This window comes from Periophthalmus magnuspinnatus, chromosome 18 (assembly GCF_009829125.3).
Source record: "Periophthalmus magnuspinnatus isolate fPerMag1 chromosome 18, fPerMag1.2.pri, whole genome shotgun sequence".
NCBI classification, from domain to species: domain Eukaryota; kingdom Metazoa; phylum Chordata; class Actinopteri; order Gobiiformes; family Gobiidae; genus Periophthalmus; species Periophthalmus magnuspinnatus.
Window position 1 is genome coordinate 4243253 of NC_047143.1, and position 20306 is coordinate 4263558.

The 20306-nt window shown below is 43.8% G+C and overlaps 2 protein-coding genes across 2 annotated transcripts; both read left to right on the forward strand.

The window, feature by feature from the left end:
• Positions 1–164: 164 nt before the first annotated feature.
• Positions 165–11080, forward strand: LOC117386674 (butyrophilin subfamily 2 member A1-like). Its single transcript, XM_055229232.1, has 7 exons — positions 165–238; positions 1208–1268; positions 3116–3457; positions 3607–3885; positions 4152–4268; positions 6171–6429; positions 10897–11080. Exons 1-7 carry the CDS (start codon positions 227–229, stop codon positions 11078–11080), a joined length of 1254 nt encoding a protein of 417 aa, XP_055085207.1. The 5' UTR covers positions 165–226.
• A 332-nt stretch (positions 11081–11412) lies between these two features.
• LOC117386675 (selection and upkeep of intraepithelial T-cells protein 6-like) lies at positions 11413–19117 on the forward strand. The gene is made up of 5 exons (XM_055229233.1): positions 11413–11483; positions 12642–12702; positions 16046–16387; positions 16541–16819; positions 18552–19117. The coding sequence occupies exons 1-5, from the start codon at positions 11472–11474 to the stop codon at positions 19115–19117; spliced, it is 1260 nt and encodes a 419-aa protein (XP_055085208.1). The 5' UTR covers positions 11413–11471.
• Positions 19118–20306: the final 1189 nt, after the last annotated feature.

The window sequence follows — 20306 nt, forward strand, 5'->3', positions numbered from 1 at the left end:
GGTGTCCTCCCTACAGTCAGGGCTTTATGTGTCACAGGTGAGTGGGGCAGGGGGCGGGGCAAGTGAGGGCAGGTGAGGAGAGCAGCACAGAGAGAGGGAAAGGTCGCACACAGGGGCAATAAAAACATAAAAATAAACAGGTGATCACTGAACAGTCGGATGGGCGTGGTCTTGAGGAGCTTCTGTCGCTACATGAGACCTGTGGACTTAACACAGACCTGAAGAAATGAGGAAACAGGTAAAATCCACATTTTCTATTCTTTCTATAATCCAACAGTCACGTGGTTTAAAGTTAAATTCGTAGTCTGCTATAACTGACCTGGAAACACTGGTCACGCTGAAGTCGAGTTAATGTGTGTTTGGCTGAATCATTTGGGTGATGCTTGTGCTTAATACTTTCACTTTCATTTTTGAGTCAGGGACTAGTTTAAAAACATGGGCTGGACATTATAAAGAACATCAGCTTCAAAATCACACATCATTATTTCAATATTGTTTTTAAACTTTACTTTTCAAACATACATTCACACACACTGCCTCTTTGTCTCACAGATCAGACAGTGTCCTCTGAAACATATTTACATTTCTCTGCCTCAGTTTCACATTCATTAAGTCACATAAGTCTGTGCTCCACCTGCTTTTTGCTCCACATCACCTGCTGTTATCCTTTTTTTTTTTATCCTTTTCTGTGAGCAAATGCTTATTAAAAGTGTGTCTTTTGTTTACCTCTGGCTGTAGTTGTATCACTGTTGTGGAAAAAGACTCTTTTTGTAGACTCTGATGAATGTTGAAGCAAAGACCAAGAGTTTATTTATTTCATGAAAATAGGTCCAACCGAGTTACCAAAAGCATCTCCCCCAAAGTCAGACCCCGATGATGCAAATCACCAGGTTTATATAGTTTGAGATGAACCCGAGGACAAACATTTCAAAGTAAGAATGTGACACTCCCTCTGAGGTGTGGTCAGACGAGCTCCTGGAGGCTTCAGGAGCTGGATCACCTCAGGATGGAACATGTGGAGTTAAAACAAGACAAGATGTGACACATTTTAAAGGAAAAAGATCTGAAACCCAACTGTTTGGTCTGATTGCATCTATCTTCACATACAATACAAACACAGCTTAACAAGATTAAGAAACCAATAGAGAAAAAAGGCACACATTATTTTAATTGCGATTATTTCAATGATTTTTCTTTTTTTCCCCAGATTTTCAGTCTGGATGTGCTGCAGTTTTCTGTCTTCTTACTGCAGGTTCACTTTTGCTGGAGTAAGTAAAACACTAGAACAATTGTGCATAAAAATAATAAACATTTACCAATGGCCAAAAGGAGAAATGAGGTTAAATATTCTGTGATGGCAGTACTGTATACCACACCAAGAATATTCACAATAACAATATCAGTTATGGAATTATCATAAGTTATTAAATGTAGTTAGCTTTATAAAGCAAGATGGATTCCTGTGATATTTTTGAGTTCACAGACTCACAAGAATCCATTCACTGTAAGGTTCATCGGGCCGTCCTGAGTATCTTAAGTCTCTGGATGTTGTGGGGCTGTCTTTGCTGACACGTCCTTCAACATTGCATGGTGGCTGGAGACAGTACCACAGGACTGGCAGACCGGGGTGGTGGTCTATATTTAAGATGGGGGACCGGAGGGTGTTTTACAACTACAGGTGAATCACACTCCTCAGCCTTCCCGGTGAGGTCTATTCCAGGGAACTGGAAAGGAGAATCTGACCAGTAGTCGAACCTTTGATTCAGAAGGAACTGTGTTATTTTCGTCCCAGTTGAACAAAGGATCAGTTTTATTCTCTCCATCAAGTCCTCGAAGGCTAATTTGCCCAACCAGTCCATGTGTTTTGTGGATCTGGAAAAGGCATTCGACCCTGTCCCTCGTGGTGTCCTTTGGGGGGTGCTCTGGGAGTATGGGGTCCCGGGCTCTTTGTTAAGGGCTGTCCGGTCCCTGTGTGACCGGAGCAGGAGTTGTGTTCTCTGCAGTAAGTCAGACCTGTTCCCGGTGCATGTTGGACTCCGCCAGGGCTGCCCTTTGTCACCGGTTCTGTTCATTGTCTTTATGGACAGAATTTCTAGGCACTGTCAGTTGCTGTCAGTTTGCAGATGATGTTGTCCTTATGGCTTCATTGAACCAGGACCTGCATTAGGCACTGGGGCGGTTTGCAGTCGAGTGTGAAGCGGCCGGGGTGAGCGTCAACTCTTCCAAATCTGAGGCCATGGTTCTTGATAAAAAGGTGTCTTGCCTCAAGTGGAGGAGTTCAAGTATCTCTTAGTTTTGTTCACAACTGAGGGAAGCATGGAGGGTGAGATTAACAGGTGGATCAGTGCAGCGTCTGCAGTGATGTGGTCGCTGTATCTGACTGTTGTGGTAAAGAAGGAGCTGAGTTAAAGGTAAAGCTTTGGATTTACCGGTCAATTTGTGTTCCTGTCCTCACCATAGGTGAGTACAAGATCGCGGATACAAACATTTGAAATGAGTTTCCTCTGCAGGGCGGCTGAGCGTTTCCTTAGAGATACGGTGAGGAGCTCAGTTACATGGGAGGAGCTCGGAGTAGAGCCACTGCTCCTCCACATCGAGAGAGCCAGCAGAGGTGGCTTGAGCATCAGTGCCAGATGCCTCCTGGATGTCTCCCTGGAGAGGTTTTCTGCGCATATCCCACCGGAAAGAAGCCCAGAGGAAGACCCAGGACACGCTGGAGGGACTATGTCTCTTGACAGGCCTGGGAACGCATCGGGATCCCCTCCACAAAAGCTCGAGGAAGTGTGTGTGGAGAGAGAAGTCTGAATCAACACGGATAAAGCGGAAGAAAATAGATGGATGGACTATAGTTGACTATTGTGAAAACCATGCAGGAGTTAAGAGTTTTGTGCATTTGTGACAGGGAAGATGTCTGCTTTTCTCCCAACCTGGAGTGATAAAGTGTAGAATTCATTTCAGAGTGACACAGGCTGAGCCACATCACAACACTATGGACCCAACAAATGTTGTGATGTCATCTTTATTTTAATTTTTCAGTGGTTCTGCTTCTTCTTTAACACTGGCACAGAAACATATTTACTAATTGCTATTGTAATGTCTGTTATTATCTCCTCAGGTCAGAACACACTGGTCGTTCCCTCTCAGCCAATCATAGCGCCCGTTGGCAGTGATGTCACTCTGCCCTGTCAGTTGGACCCTGTTAAAGACCTCAGGGACATGGTGGTGGAGTGGTCACGGCACGACCTGATGCCGCGCTACATCCACATCCGCCGGGACGGTCGGGACTTCCTCAGGGACCAGAACTCCCTGTACCTGGGCCGCACCTCTGTGTCCGAGAGCCGACTGCAGCAGGGGGACATGTCCCTGAGTCTGACCAGAGTCAGAGTCAGTGACAGGGGCAAGTACAGATGTTACATCCCCCAGACTGATACTGAAGCAGAGGTCACTCTACTGGTCGGTGAGTGTTTTGAACGAGTTTAATTACATCTTGCTCTGTAACAGTTGTAATTGTGAAATCTAATAGTAAGAGTCAGGAGTGTTTTTGTGTTTTCCTCCCTCCTCCTCACTTCTCTTGCTCTCTGCTCTTTGCTGCTCCTCTGTCTCCAGTGTCCGTGGCCCCTCCCTCGATTAGCCTGATCAAAGAGCGCTCGGGGTCTCCCGTGCTGAGGTGTGAGTCCAGGGGCTGGTACCCGGAGCCGGAGCTGGAGTGGCTGGACTCAGAGGGGACGGTTCTGCTCAGGACTGAGGCTCAGAGAGGAGCGAGCGAGGAGCTGTTCAGTGTGAGCAGCAGACTGAGTGTGGAGCAGAGGCTCGGCAACACGTTCACCTGCAGAGTGAGACAACAGGAGAGCGGCCAGAGCAGAGAGGCCCAGCTCAGCATCACAGGTCAGGACAGAGAATCCTCTGCTCCATCTGCCCCTGATGGGATTAAATAAATATTAAATACATATTTAGATCAGATTCAACATCTTATTGCTGTCCCTTTGGCTGCAGTTTCCTGTTTACACTCAATCATTTTCATGTGTATAAGTTGGATGTCTGTTCTGACATAAGGTTGAGGTGTTCAGTGTAGAGTTGAACCCATCAGTCTGTGCTCATCATTTTACGCTGCAGTAACAAAATTAAATGACTGAAATGTTATTTTCTTTCAGATAATTTCCTGGAGTCTTCTCCCATCAGCCCTTGGTCCTGGATCCTCTTGTGTTTGAGTTTGGTTCTGTTTCTTGCAGCAGTTGCTGTTTTGGTCGAGTCAAAGTGTAAAACTAAAAGTAAGTCCAGGTTTAGTATTTTCACTCATTATTTTGAGACACACACATGTAGTGACGACTGGTCGTCTTCAACCATGGAAAGTTCACAATTATTATTATTATTATTTTTTATTTTTACTCTATTATTTATTTTTATTGGGCCTATTTTTCTTCATTTACATCATAAACCTGATTGTATTTCTTTGTATTTTAATTAATGGTTAAACTATAAAAAAAAAAGCTATAGATTAAATTTAAACTGAAAGAGTGACATGTGCCACATGCATTTGTCATAAACACAGTATATAATATAATGCTGATAGGTTCACCTTTTTAACCTATATTACAGTTCAAAAGAGAAGAGAAGACAAGAGAGATTATTTTGTCTCAATATTGAGGAGAAAAAGTGGGGAGGCAAAACCAGTTACAACATCACAGTTACACCTCGCACCCTTTTTTCTGAAGGCCCCGACCGTTTTTCTCCTCTTTTATTAAAGTTAAGAAACTCTAGTTACATACACACTGTTGCTCTGAAGGGGGGGGCATATACTTTGCAAGCAGTGTAAAAACATACGACGAAATTCACAGAGAAATATATTCTGTTTTTGCATTTCCAGAAGGTCACTCTTTCCACAAAACATCCTCCCATGATGTTTCTGTTTCAGTTTCACAGTGACCTTCTTCCCATGGGATCCTGCACTTTCAAAAGACATTTTCTGTAAGACTCAAGAACAAACATTAGTGCAGATTACATAGTTTACATAGTTAAATATAAATGACTAAATAAAGAGTGAACATTACATTACAGTACCTTTAAAATGAACAGTGAGATAACATAATATAACTTGAATATATATTTTGAATCCATCAAATGCACATGTTGAACATGGTCAATACTTTTTTACTCTTTACAGTTTCATATTTGTGTCTCCTCTGGGATAAGTTTGTCTTGGAGCAGGAGTCAGTAACATTTACATTTACAGACAGAACATGACGTCAAAAATATATGAACAGTTGAATAGACTGAGGTACGAGCTCGTTTTTACACCTGTTACATCTCACAGCAGTGTTCTCCAGAGGGTTTGGGGACTATGATGCCAGAAATCATTTTGATTTGAAAAATGTTAATCTTATACACAAATTATATCAGACAAATTGTGTAAATAATGTTTATTGCCTTAATTTAATATTTACACATCAGAACCCCAGGCTCAGACTGCACGCGGTGTCTGGTGGATACAAGTTTTCCGTATAGTAAAAAATATGAAATAAGATCAGGCGGCTCAGTGTGCAGTGGTGGAGGAGCCACAGGGCTCCAAATTAAATCTGTTAGATTCTGGTTTAGCCGGACGCTGGAGCCGACCACACGTCTTTTCAGTTTTTGCGTGAAACACTCACAGACTGTGGGCCTCTGGTCTTTGTGTGAATGTCACACCACAACAACCAGCCCAAAACTGGAGTCACAACTGGACCGAGTGAGTCTGAGTGAGGAGGAGGGTTCTCCACTGATCTTCAGAGTCTCACAGATGGTGAGGTGGGGCAGTCAGAGCGGACACACTCATGATTTTACAACTTTTACCAGACTAAGGATCTGTAATTTATATTTTAGTGTCAGTTCAGGTTCAGGAAATTAAATAAAACATTTGAGATACATAAAAAGAGCATCACGTCTAAACAATGAAGGTGCAATTTCCAGCTCATTTGTCAAACACACAGCTGCTGGATAAAGCTGTTTTAAAGTCAGGTTTCACTGTTCCAGACCTTACAGACCAAAATGCTCCTGAGCCTCCTCCATGTCACATTTTATTATGGTCCGCTCTGTCGCTCTATGGGATTTTACACATTGTGATGGTGGAATCTTCCACTGAGGATTTTGACGTCTGATGCATCGATTCATTTGGTCCATTTTGTCTCTTTTTCTAGGAAAGAAATCTGACAGTAAAAGCATTGAACTTGGAGAAAAAGAAGAACGAGAGAGTATGATGAAAGAAGAAAGAGAGAGTATGATGAAAGACGAAGAGATTACAAATATACTGAAGCAGAAGATTGAGACTGAGCTGCTTTATATCAATGATGTGATTAACAGACTGACTGTGGAAAAAGATGTATCAATGAAACTCAAGGAGGAACCTCTGGAAGCGATTCATAATCTGAAGAGTTTAATAGAGACAGAGAAAAAAAAGTTGGGTCCTGTATTGATTAAGGATAAATCTAACAAACAGACACAGTACCTTGAAGCCCTGCAGAGAGAAAACTATATGCACATGAAAACAGTTGAACTACTTGGTAAACAAATAAAGACATTAGAGGAGGTGATTTCGGTGTCATTACAGAGAAAAAGACAGTGGGAGGCAGAACTTCAGCAGATGGAAAAACAGAAGAAGTGTCAGGAAACAAAGACACAGCAGGAGACAAGAGAAGAAGAAGAAAAGGTGAATGTTCAGGTGAACGCTCATGATCAGCCTCAATGAGATCAGGCTCAGAACAAACAGAGAAATACAGATCAGGACGTAGATGAGATATGTGATGTGATGAATTTTATGGTTGATTTGTAATTTTTTTCTTGATTTGCAAAAGGTTAAAGGTCCATATGACACTATTTTTTGATCTGTTCTAATGTTGTTTCCTCATCACAAACAGACCTGGAGTTGTGTTTTGTTTCAGTCACTCTTGTTTCACTTACAAAACCTGCAGATTTAGGCTGAGCTCTTTTCTCAAACTGAAAACACTCTGTTCCACCTTGTGATGTCATCATATGGTAATACAGGAAGTGCTCCACACACCTTCACTAGAATCATTTGGATCATTTCAGCCCTGGAATTTCCAATCCTTTCTAAAAAAAAAAAAAAAAAAAAAAAAAAGATAAAAGGGGCTGTTAACTTGAAAACTACCACTTGATGACATCACAAGGTGGAACAGAGCATTTTGGGCTTTGTAGATGTTACAGACTAATAATAAAGTGTTACTCAAACATGTGAATGAAACAAAACACAACTCTGGTTTTTGTTTTTGAGGTGGTAACATTCTAATGAGGTTTTAGGGTGAGGAAAGTCAGTTTTGCCCAATACAAGACCTTTCAAAAAAGACAACTTTGTATATTTTTTGGATTATCATAATGACAGTAAATAGAGGCTTTAATGATTCATTCAAAATGTGCTTTATATCTTTTTCTTTTGTATTTATAAATATAACCCAACATCACCAGTTTCCTTTTGTCTGTCCAAAAGTGCCAGTGTCATTGTGTTTTGCAGCTGTACATTTATTTGATTTGAATTAAAACATCTCTGAATGACATTGTGTCAAACTCCTTGTTTTGTTTGTGAATGACATGATTTAACACAAACACTATTGGTTCAAGAGTGTCAGACATTCACTGCAGCAAAATCACATGATTCTGACATTTAAAGGTTTATATTTTGTGCATGTTCAGATGGGAGTGTGAGGCCTCATGTGTTGGACTATTTTGAACAATACTGCCCCCTGTTGTGTTGGGTGGGTCTGCACATCTCCAGAAACAGCAGGGATGATTCTGGACCAGACTCACATCTTCATAAAGTGATGCAATAATCATGATGTTTGTAGCTTTAGTTTCTCTGCAGATCAGGAGCCTTTAAAACTACAGTGAGATTTTAATGAAATCCAAAATTCCTTCATAAATCTTAAATTATCATTGAATGTAAATAAAACCAAGTCTATCTTAATACGGCCCTCAAACCAATTTTTCTCGGCCCTCAAGCTTCCAGTTGAATTGGCCCATATTACCTTACACAGTACTTTTTACTGTACATTTCTGACAATCTACTTTAACAAAGCCATATCAAATATTAAATGTGTCCCACTGAGGATGTAAACATGAATAAAAGTCTAGTGGTTCAGTTAAACTTGTAATTAACACACAGATTTGAACTCTATTTGCGACCAGTCTATGGCCCTCAGCTTTGTTTGTGTTTTTATATGTGACACCCCTGATGTAAGTGATGTTCAAGCTAAAAGTCTTTGCACTAAATGGTTCATTGACTGAAAGAGTCACCACCTATAAATATATATATTTTTGATTAGATGAAATCCTCATTTAAAAAAAAAACTGTTTCAGAATCATGTAACAGCCTTAAATCGAAATGATTATTACAGAAACTAATATTGTATCCCATTAAATTACAGAAGAAATAGTTGAAGCACTTTGTTTGTGTTGTGATGATGGAGATATAATCCACATCCAGACTTCAGCCTCTGATTTAAACCTTCAGATTTACTCTTTCATTCTGCCCTTCGTTTCCTAACAGGATTTAAACCCATCCCTGTTTCTCTATGAAAAAGTGCATTGTCCATCACTGTCTGTTAGAAGAGAACATCACTGTCTGAACTGTATCTACAAGAGACGACTTCACAAACTGACAGAACACTTCACTTCTTTGTTAATCATTGATACTGGAACATTTAAGACCAGATCACATGACTGTATGAGGTTAAGGACGAGCTGCACCAGAACTGACATGGAAAAAGGACTTTTGGATGTTTGGAAATGGAAAACATTTCAAGACCAAACTCAACTGGAACTGGTGCTATAATAGTTATTTAATAATCTGATAATGAACTTTAAACTCACATCTGTTTTTAATGTTTTAAATGACTTTTAAACTTACTTATTTTGTTTGTATTGTATTTTAAACAGGGCGTCCATGAAAAAGAGACAGTGCTTTCCTCAGGTTGCCCTGTTTAGATAAAGATAAAGAAAGTTTACTTCAACACTGCAGTTAAACAATTAGTCTATAACAGGGGTGTCCAAACTATGGCCTGAGGACCAAATGCAGCCCTAAGATCAATTTTTATTGGCCCTCAGGCCTCTAGTTGAACTGGCCTAGTTGATCATAATCAGTACTTTTTACGGCAAATTTGAGTAATCCTCCAATATAATCTAACATCACATTTCCTTGTCATACAGACCTAATAATAATATTTCAAGCCTTATTTAAAGTATCAAGTCAAAACTATGTTAAATACACCCGTCTGTATTGACCACTGGCCCTTTGTGTCAAATATTTTTCAAGATATGGCCCTCAGTGAAAAGAGTTTGGGCCCCCCTGGTCTATAAGATCCAGTGTCATGAGGTCATTTCAGTGACAGCTGTTCCTTCTTTCTCAGAGTTTCACTATGGGTGTGGAGATGCTCTCTGTGTTTTTACTCATGCAGACTCACTTTTGCTGGGGTAAGTAAAGGTTAAAATACATGTGCACACAATTAAATTATATTTTTAAAGTATCTTAAAGTTGATGCATTATCTGTTATTCATTTATTCATGATTCTCATCCCAGACACTTCACACTCAGCTGCAAACCGCCCCAGTGCCTGCTGCAGGTCCTGGCTCAATGAAGCCATCAGGACAACATCATCCGCAAACAGCAGAGATGAAATCTTGTGGTTCCCAAACCAGACCCCCTCCGGCCCCTGGTTGCGCCTAGAAATTCTGTCCATAAATATAATGAACAGAACCGGTGACAAAGGGCAGCCCTGGTGGAGTCCAACGTGCACCGGGAACAGGTCTGACTTACCTCTGCAGGCAATGAACACAATGAGGAGTGTGATTCCACTGTAATTGGAACACACCTTCCGGTCCCCCTTCTTATACAGAGGGACCACCACCCCGGTCTGCCAGTCCAGTGGCACTGTCCCCGACCGCCACGCAATGTTGCAGAGACGTGTAAGCCAAGACAGCCTACAACATCCAGAGACTTGAGGTACTCAGGATGGATCTCGTCCACCCCCGGAGCCTTGCCACCGAGGAGCTTGCCAATTATCTTGGTGACTTCAGCCAGGGTGATGGACGAGTCCTCCTTTGGGTCTCCAGTCTCTGCTTACTCCTCAGAATATGTGACGGTGAGATTGAGGAGATCCTATTCCTTCCACTGCCTGACAACATCCACAGTCGAGGTCAGCAGCTCTCCACCCACACTGTAAACAGTGTTGGTGAAGCACTGTTTCCCCCTCCTGAGGCGTCGGATGGTTTGCCAGAATCTCTTTTTGGCTCTGCGACTGCACGACCCACGGCACACTTGGCCCACCTGCACTCATCAGTTGCCTCAGGAGTCCCACGAGCCAACAAGGCTTGATAGGACTCCTTCTTCAGCTTGACGGCATCCCTTACTTCCGGTGTCCACCACCGGGTTCGGGGATTGCCGTCGCGCCAAGCACCGCAGACCTTACGACCACAACTACAAGCAGCCGTATCGACAATAGAGGTGGAGAACATAAGAGAGAGTCCATGTCCCCAGCCTCCCCCAGGATCAGGGAGAAGCTCTCCCGCAGGAGAGTTGAAGACCCTCACGATGCGCATGGGCCTGCCACGTCTGTCCGACTTCCTCCTCTGCCAGTGGATGTTGTCGATGAGCAAGCCCACATCAGCTCGCCGCCTCTCCCTGCGGGCAACGCCAGAGAAACTGGCAAGGAGTTGGGTTCCAGAGCCCAAGCTGTGCGTGGAGGTGAGGCCGAATATATCTAGCCGGTAACGCTCAAACGCCTGCACAAGCTTTGGCTCCTTTCCCCGCAGCGAGGTGACATTCCATGTCCCCAGAGCCAGTCTCCATGTCTGGAGATCCGGTCTTTGAGGCCCCCATCTTTGACTGCCACCTGGATCTCTTTGCACTCTCCGCAGGTGGTGGGTCAACGGGAGGATGGCCCTACATTGCTCCTTTGGGCTGGGCCTGGCCGGGTTCCATGGGGAAAAGGGCCCCGGATGCCGAGCACCCACCCCAGGCCTGGCTCCAGGGGGGCCCTATAACGCCAGTCCGGTCGATGTAACTGGCCTTGTTGTATTACTCCTCATGTGGGGCTTCTGAACCGCTCTTAGTCTGACCAGTATCCCAGGACCTGTTTGCCATGGGTGACCCTACCAGGGGCATGAAGCCCCCGACAACATGGATCATTCGGGCTCTCAAACCCCTTCACCACGTTAAGGTGGCGGTTCAGGGAGGAGAAATATTTAATTTATTATTTTTATTTTTTTTCATACACCACAATCACACACAGACTAGGTGGGTGAAGTGTATTATTCAACGATATAATGATAATGACAGTACAGACGGGGCATTAGCACAATCTACAAACTCAAAGGTCAACAAATGGAGACTATAAAAACATAAAAATAAACACGTCAACACTGAACAAAGTTGGAGATGTCTTGAGGCGCTTCTGTCGCTACATGAGACCTGTGGACACGGACCTGAAGAAATGAGGAAACAGGTAAAATGGACATTTTCTTTTCTTTTGATAATCCCATAACCACTTGGATGAAAGTGTTAGTCCATAAAGATGCGAAAACAGCCATATCTAAGCAACCCTAATAAACAAGTCGCCCGCTACAACTGACCTGGAAACACTGCTTTGAAAAATTATGCTTTAGTCGAATTTATAACGCGTCTTTTTTCTAAGGCTTTCTAAGAATTTTTCTAAGAATGATTTGGCCAATAGCCTTTCACTTTCATTTTCAGTCAGGGACTAGTTAAAAACAAATGGGCCAGACATTAAAAAGAACATCAGATTCAAAATCACACGTCATTATTGTAACATTGTATTTAAAGCATCCAGGGGAGCTCTGGGTAATGACCCAAAGGACAAGGTCACAGATACAAGCGGCTGAAATGGGTTTCCTCCGCAGGGTGGCACACCCTTAGGGATAGGATGAGGAGTTCCATCACACTGGAGGAGCTCAGAGTAGAGCCACTGCTCCTACACGTCGAGAGGAACCAGTTGAGGCTCGGGCATCTGCTCAGGATGCCTCCTGTACGTCTCCCTGTTGGGGTGTTCTGGGCATGTCCGACCGGGAGGAAGCCCAGGGGAAGACCCAGGACATGCTGGAGGGACTAAGTCTCTCTGGCCTGGGTCCCACGAGAAGCTGGAGGACGTGTCTGGGGTGAGGGAAATCTGGGAGTCCCTGCTTAGACTGCTGCCCCCACGACCCGACATCAGATAAGCGGAAGAAAACGGATGGATGTATTTGAAGCAACATTAGTGCACAAACTGCAGCAGTGTTTCCTCTGCTTAAGTTTACTTTTCAAACATACATCTACACACACTTTTGTCCTTTGTCTCACAGATCAGGCAGCAGCCGCTAAAACATACTTACATTTTTCTGCCTCAGTTTGCACATTATGGCAAAATTGTCCCGTGTTGCACATTCATTAAGTCACATGAGCTCAGTCTGCGCTGCACCTGCTTTTTGCCCCACATCACCTGGTGTTATCCATTTAGCCTGTGGGCAAACGCTTATTACAAATGTCCCCTTTGTTTACGTCTGGCTGTAGTTACGCCACCATAGAAGCATTTAGCAAAATAAAAAAAATAAAAAAAATACAATTCAATGTGATGCTTCATTTCAGTGATTTTTCTTTTCTGTCTCAGATTTTCAGTCTGGATGTGCTGCAGTTTTCTGTCTTCTTACTGCAGACTCACTTTTGCTGGAGTAAGTAAAACACTGGAACAATTGTGCATAAAAATAATAAACATTCACCAATGGTCAAACTGAGAAATGAGGTTAAATATTCTGTGATGGCAGTACTGTATACCACACCAAGAATATTCACAATATCAGTTATGAAATTATTATAAGTTATTAAACATAGTTAACCTTACACAGCAAGATGCATTTTCACAATATTTGTGACTTCACAAACTCATGAGAATTCATTCACTGTAAGAGTAATCAGGCCGATCAATCACAGATCAGTCTTGAAGTTTGTGCAGAAGCCAAAGGCCAAGTGTCCGAGTCAATGGAACAATTATGGGGCCGCCAACAGATGAGTTTCAGCCTATTTTAGAGTCAATACAGACTATTTAGCTCCCCCTTGGACTGCCGCCTTATCATGGTGAGGGAGTTTGCGTACCTGAATGATCCATGGAGCTATGTTGCTTTGGGGTTTCCCTGGTAGGGGCTCCCATGGCAAACAGGTTCTAGCTCTATGGATGGTGATTTAAGCCGGGCCTTTGCCCATGAGAGCAAAGCCCGAAATGACAACGGTGAGCTCACCAACCACAGAGGGGTTCATAGGGGTCAGGTGCAACGAGAACTAGCTGGTGGTTGAGGATGTTTGTCTCAGCAACACAGTCCACGGACACAGTGTCTGTTTTTGGTAACGTGGAACAGCACCTTGCTGGGGGGAGGGGGGAGCCTGAGCTTGTGCAGGAGGTTGAGAGGTACCGGCTAGATGCAGTTGGGTTCACTGCCACGCACAGTTTGGGCTCTGGTACCCAACTACTTGAGAGGGGTTGGACGCTTGTCTGGCATTGCCCATGAAGAGAGGCAGCAAGCTGGGGTGGGCTTGCTTATTGCCCCACAGCTCAGCTGCCATGTGGTGGAGGGAGAGGGCCTCTGGTTGGGGACAGGTCTCTCACTGTTGTGTCGGCCTCCGAGCCAAACAGCAGTATGCAGTACCCGGCCTTCTTGGAGTCCCTGGGAGGGGTACTAGACAGTGCGCCGACCGGGGACTCTACTCTACTGGGGACTTCAACACCGACGTGGGCAATACCAGTGACAACAGAAGAGGGGTGACTGAGAGGACTGGCCTGATCTGAACCTGAGTGGTGTTTTGTTGTTGGACTTCCGTGCAAGAGAGGGGCAGAGCTGTCAACCAATCATTGCCAAGTTTTGAATTGGATCCGAGGCAGAGGAGGAAGTCAGACAGACCTGAAAGACCCAAGTGTATCATGAGGGTGTCATAATGGTGGGTGTAGGTGCGGACCAAAGGATGCAGATCTCGGGACAGATTTACAGTGTTTTATTTACAAGGTGCGGGATTCAAAGTCAATAGTAATAGTCACAACTGGGGGCAAGGTGCAGGAGGCAGAGCGGGCGGGCGCAGGACAGGACAATGTAGGACAGACCGGAACCGGAGCGGGAGCGGGAGCGGAGATAGCCAGAACTGGGACAAGACGGGACCAGGAACAGGACCAGGAGAGACCGAGCAGGAATAATGCAACAGGTGAGAGCCAAGGCGGAGGACGGGAGACGAGCCGGGAACCCAGACGGGACAGGAGGTGAAGACAAAGGGTGAACTTTACCGGAACTGGCGCACAGAGGCAGGAGCAGAAACAAGCGGGAGAACAGGCATCTGAGGAGTGGCAAAAATCCGGTCAGAGGCAAGCAAGCAGGTAACAAAATACAATGACTTAAAATGGAGCATTCACGTTTACACGCGGACGATCTGGCTCCGAGTGTATTCTGCCGAGCCCTCAAATACTCGGCAGCAGGTGACGGTGATTGCGGTGATGTGCTCCAGGTGCATGCGGGAGGAGTCAGGGACTCCTCCCAGCTCCAGGCAGACAGGTAGGGGAGGGGGAGAGGACACAGGAGGAAAGCAAAACAGGCATCATGACAGAGGGTCTGTTGGGAACATTTGGCACAGACATCTGTCAGTAGGGTCTTCAACATACACCTCCAGGACAGCTCACAGATCCCAGGAGAGGCTTGGGACATTGAGTAAGAGTGGACCATATTCTCCATTGTTGATGCTGCTGCTCATAACTGTGGTTGCAAGGTCTCTGGTGCCTGTTGTGGTGGCAACCGCCGTACCTGGTAGTGGACGCTGGAGGTAAGGGATGCTGTCGGGCTGAAGGAGTCCTATTGAGCCTTGTTGGCTTTTAGGACTCCTGAGGCAGCTGACAAATACTGACACGCTAAGCGTGCTGCAACTTGTGCAGTTGCAGAGGCAAAAACTTGGGGTTGGGAGGAATTCAGGGAGGCCATGGAGGAGGACTATTGGTCAGCCTCAAAGAAATTCTGGCAAACCGTCAAGAGGGGGAAGCAGTGTTTCACCAAAACTGCTTACAGTGCGGGTGGAGAACTGCTGACCTCTATTGGGGATGTTATCTGATGATGTAGGGAATACTCTGAGAATCTCTTTAATCCCACCGCCATGTCTTCTGAGGAGGAAGCAGGACTTAGACACGGACTCATCGATCACCCAAGCTAAAGTCACTGAGGTGGTTGGCGAGTTCCTCTGTGACAAGGCTCCGGAGATGGATGAGACCGATACCCCTCCTGAGTATCTAAAGTCTCTGGATGTTATGAGCTGTCTTAGTTGACATGACAGACCGGTGTGGTGGTCCTCATTTAAGAAGGGGCACCAGAGGGTGTTTTCCAACGACAGGGGAATCAGGACGGAAAGGACGAGATCCCAGATACTAGCCGTTGAAATGATCTTCCTCCGCAGGGTGGCTGTCATAGAGACAGAGTGAGGAGCTCAGTCACATGAGAGGAGCTCAGAGTAGAGATGCTGCTGTTCCAGTCAAGGGGAGCAGCTGAGGTGGCTTGGCCACCTGTTTTGGAATATCTCTCCTGGACGCCTCCCTGAAGAGATGTTCTGGGCATGTCCCACTGGGAGGAGACCCTGGGGAAAACCCAGAACTCACTGGAGGGACTGTGTCTCTCAGCTGGCCTGGTAACGCCTCGGGAAGTGTGTGTGGAGAGAAGTGTGTGCCTCCCTGCACAGACTGTGGCCTCGATGACCTCAGATAAAGCGGAAGAAAATGGATGGACTATTTAGTTTGTGAAAAACATACAGAAGTTAAGAGTTTTGTACATTTGTGACAGGGAAGATGTCTGCTTTATTCTCAGCCTGGAGTGATAAAATGTAGAACTCAATTCAGAGTGACACAGGCTGAGCCACATCACAACACTGTGAACCCAATAAATGTTGTGATGTCATCTTTACGTTATTATTTATTCAGGGTTTTTGCTTTACTCTTCAACACTGGCACAGAAACATATTTACTAATTGTTATTGTAATGTTTGTTATGATCTCCTCAGGTCAGAACACACTGGTCGTTCCCTCTCAGCCAATCATAGCGCCCGTTGGCAGTGATGTCACTCTGCCCTGTCAGTTGGACCCTGTTAAAGACCTCAGGGACATGGTGGTGGAGTGGTCACGGCACAACCTGACGCCGCGTTACATCCACATCCGCCGGGACGGTCTGGACCTCCTCATGGACCAGAACTCCCTGTACCTGGGCCGCACCTCTGTGTCCGAGAGCCGACTGCAGCAGGGGGACATGTCCCTGAGTCTGAACCAAGTCAGACTCAGTGACAGGGGCACGTACAGATGTTACATCCCCCAGATTGATACCAAAGCGGAGGTCACTCTACTGGTCGGTGAGTGTTTTGAACAAGTTTAACATCTTGCACTATAACAGTTGTATTCTTGTCATGTTACATATAAGAACAGGGTGATGTTGATAAAGTGAGTATAAAAGTGTTTGGGGCTGTGTCCTGTGGCATGTTTAACAAAACCTCTGTCTGCTCCAGTGTCCGTGGCCCCTCCCTCGATGAGCCTGATCAAAGAGCGCTCGGGGTCTCCCGTGCTGAGGTGTGAGTCCAGGGGCTGGTACCCGGAGCCGGAGCTGGAGTGGCTGGACTCAGAGGGGACGGTTCTGCTCAGGACTGAGGCTCAGAGAGGAGCGAGCGAGGAGCTGTTCAGTGTGAGCAGCAGACTGAGTGTGGAGCAGAGGCTCGGCAACACGTTCACCTGCAGAGTGAGACAACAGGAGAGCGGCCAGAGCAGAGAGGCCCAGCTCAGCATCACAGGTCAGGACAGAGAATCCTCTGCTCCATCTGCCCCTGATGGGATTAAATAAATATTAAATACATATTTAGATCAGATTCAACAGCTTATTGCTGTCCCTTTGGCTGCAGTTTCCTGTTTACACTCAATCATTTTCATGTGTATAAGTTGGATGTCTGTTCTGACATAAGGTTGAGGTGTTCAGTGTAGAGTTGAACCCATCAGTCTGTGCTCATCATTTTGCGCTGCAGTAACAAAATTAAATGACTGAAATGTTATTTTCTTTCAGATGTTTTCCCAGAGCCTTGTCCCTCCTGCTCTTTGTCCTGGATCCTCTTCTCTTTGAGTTTGGTTCTGTTTCTTGCAGCAGTTGCTGTCTTGGTCGCATGGAAGTATAAAACTAAAAGTAAGTCCAGATTTAGTATTTTCACTTGTTATTTTGAGACACACACATATAGCGACGACTGGACCAGGGAAAGTTTACAATTATTTTTTTTTTTTTAGATTTTTACTCTATGATTTATTTTTATAGAGCCTATTCTGTTTTCTTCATTTACATCATAAACCTGATCTTATTCCTTTGTATTTTAACTGAAAGAGTGACATGTGCCACATGCATTTGTCATAAACACAGTGTATAATATAATGCACATGTTGAACATGGTCAATACTTTTTTACTCTTTACAGTTTCATATTTGTGTCTCCTCTGGGATAAGTTTGCCTTGGAGCAGGAGTCAGTAACATTTACATTTACAGACAGAACATGACGTCAAAAATATATGAACAGTTGAATAGACTGAGGTACGAGCTCGTTTTTACACCTGTTACATCTCACAGCAGTGTTCTCCAGAGGGTTTGGGGACTATGATGCCAGAAATCATTTTGATTTGAAAAATGTTAATCTTGCAGCTCTTGTCCAGTGGCTTTAAGTATTCCATTTATTCAAAATATGAAATAAGCTCAGGCGGCTCAGTGTGCAGTGGTGGAGCCACAGGGCTCCAGATTAAATCTGTTAGATTCTGTTTTTGTCGGACGCTGGACCCGACCACACGTCTTTTCTTTAATAAATAGTTTTCGTGTGAACACACAGTCTTACACATGCAGCTTCAAAGGTGGAGCCTCCTCTGTGTGAATGTCACACCACAACAACCAGCCCAAAACTGGAGTCCCAACTGGACCGAGTGAGTCTGAGTGAGGAGGAGGGTTCTCCACTGATCTTCAGAGTCTCACAGATGGTGAGGTGGGGCAGTCAGAGCAGACACACTCATGATTTTACAACTTTTACCAGTCTAAGGATCTGCAATTTATATTTTAGTGTCAGTTCAGGTTCAGGAAACTTTATTTATATCCACAGTAGAACTGGTTTGCAGCTGGACTCGGCTTCAATACATCAAAGTCACAAAAATAATAAACAGACAAACATCATGCTCCACAGAGCTGATCCAAACATGAAACAATAAAAAGAATAAAACATTTGAGATACATAAAAAGAGCATCACGTCTAAACAATGAAGGTGCAATTTCCAGCTCATTTGTCAAACACACAGCTGCTGGATAAAGCTGTTTTAAAGTCAGGTTTCACTGTTCCAGACCTTACAGACCAAAATGCTCCTGAGCCTCCTCCATGTCACATTTTATTATGGTCCGCTCTGTCGCTCTATGGGATTTTACACATTGTGATGGTGGAATCTTCCACTGAGGATTTTGACGTCTGATGCATCGATTCATTTGGTCCATTTTGTCTCTTTTTCTAGGAAAGAAATCTGACAGTAAAAGCACTGAACTTGGAGAAAAAGAAGAAAGAGAGAGTATAATGAAGAAAGAAGAGATTATAAATCTACTGAAGCAACAAGACGAGACACAGAGACTTCACCTGAAGGAGTCTGTGCCAGAGCTCAAGGAAAATCTGGAGAAGACTGAGACTGTGCTGCGTTATATCAATGATGTGATCAAAACACTGACTGTGGCAAAGAATTTCTTAATGAAACTCAAGGAGGATTCTCACAAAACAATTGATAAAATGAACAGTTTAATAGATGCACAGAGAAAAAGGTGGTTTCAACAGAACACTGAAGCCCTGGAGACAGAAAAGATGTTTTTTGTGGAAACAGTTGAACTACTTGATAATCAAATAAAGACATTAGAGGAGGTGATTTCAGTGTCATTACAGAGAAAAGGACAGTTTGAGGCAGAACGTCAGCAGATGGAAAAACAGAAGAAGCGTCAGGAAACAAAGACACAGCAGGAGACAAGAGAAGAAGAAGAAAAGGTGAATGTTCAGGTGAATGTTCAGGTGAACGCTCATGATCAGCCTCAATGAGCTCAGGCTCAGAACAAACAGAGAAATACAGCTCAGGACATAGATGAGATATGTGGTAGAATGAATAATTTGGGAATAATTGATAAGAGTCATTTTTCTTGAGTTGCAAAAGGTTAAAGATCCATCTTACGTTATTTTCTGATCTATTCTAATGTTAACTCGTCACAAACAGACCTGGAGTTGTGTTTTGTTTCATTCACACATGTTTAACACACAAACCCTGCAGAAAACACTCTGTTCCACCTTGTGATGTCATCATGTGGTAATACAGGAAGTGCTCCACTGTGTTTTTCATTTAATTTCATTTCTAGAATCATTGAGTTAATTTCAGCCCTGACATTTCCAATCCTTTCTAAACAAAAGGTAAAAGGAGCAGTTAACTTGAAAACTACCACTTCATGACATCACAAGGTGGAACAGAGCATTTTGACTTTTGGAGATGTTACAGACTAATACTTGTTACTCAAACATGCGTGAATGAAACAAAATTAAACTCTGGTTTTGTTTTTGAGGTGGTAACATTCTAACATGGGTTAAAACTCAGTCAGTTTTGCCCAATACAGGACCTTTAAATGTAGGAGAGATAAGGACAATTTTATACATTTGTTTCATTATTACAATAACATTAAATAGAGGTTTTAATGATTCATCCAAAATGTTCCTGACAAATATCTTTTTCTTTTGTATTTGTAAATATAACCCAACATCACCAATTTCCTTTTGTCTGTCCAAAAGTGCCAGTGTCATTGTGTTTAACAGCTGTACATTTATTTAATTTGAATTAAAACATCTCTGAAGGACATTGTGTCAAACTCCTTGTTTTGTTTGTGAATGACATGATTTAACACAAACACTATTGGTTCAAGAGTGTCAGACTTTCACTGCAGCAAAATCACATGATTCTGACATTTAAAGGTTTATATTTTGTGCATGTTCAGATGGGAGTGTGAGGCCTCATGTGTTGGACTATTTTGAACAATACTGCCCCCTGTTGTGTTGGGAGGGTCTGCACATCTCCAGAAACAGCAGATTCTGAACATTCACAATATTTAACAACTTCAATGTAAAACTTTCTGTTCCACTGAAACGATTCATGATCCAACAAAGAATCATGTGGCCTCTGAATGTTCATTACTTACAAACTGAAACGTAGAAAACAGCCCACGATCTGACTGCCTCACATACAGGT

What these genes read in the sequence shown, in the direction of transcription:
- LOC117386674 (XM_055229232.1), top strand. An exon ending in GTCAAAGTGTAAAACTAAAA is followed by an intron (nt 4,269 to 6,170) that starts GTAAGTCCAGGT and finishes CTCTTTTTCTAG; the next exon opens with GAAAGAAATCTGACAGTAAA. An exon ending in ATAGAGACAGAGAAAAAAAA is followed by an intron (nt 6,430 to 10,896) that starts GTTGGGTCCTGT and finishes CACTCTCCGCAG; the next exon opens with GTGGTGGGTCAACGGGAGGA.
- LOC117386675 (XM_055229233.1), top strand. An exon ending in GGAGGTCACTCTACTGGTCG is followed by an intron (nt 16,388 to 16,540) that starts GTGAGTGTTTTG and finishes TGTCTGCTCCAG; the next exon opens with TGTCCGTGGCCCCTCCCTCG. An exon ending in GGCCCAGCTCAGCATCACAG is followed by an intron (nt 16,820 to 18,551) that starts GTCAGGACAGAG and finishes CTCTTTTTCTAG; the next exon opens with GAAAGAAATCTGACAGTAAA.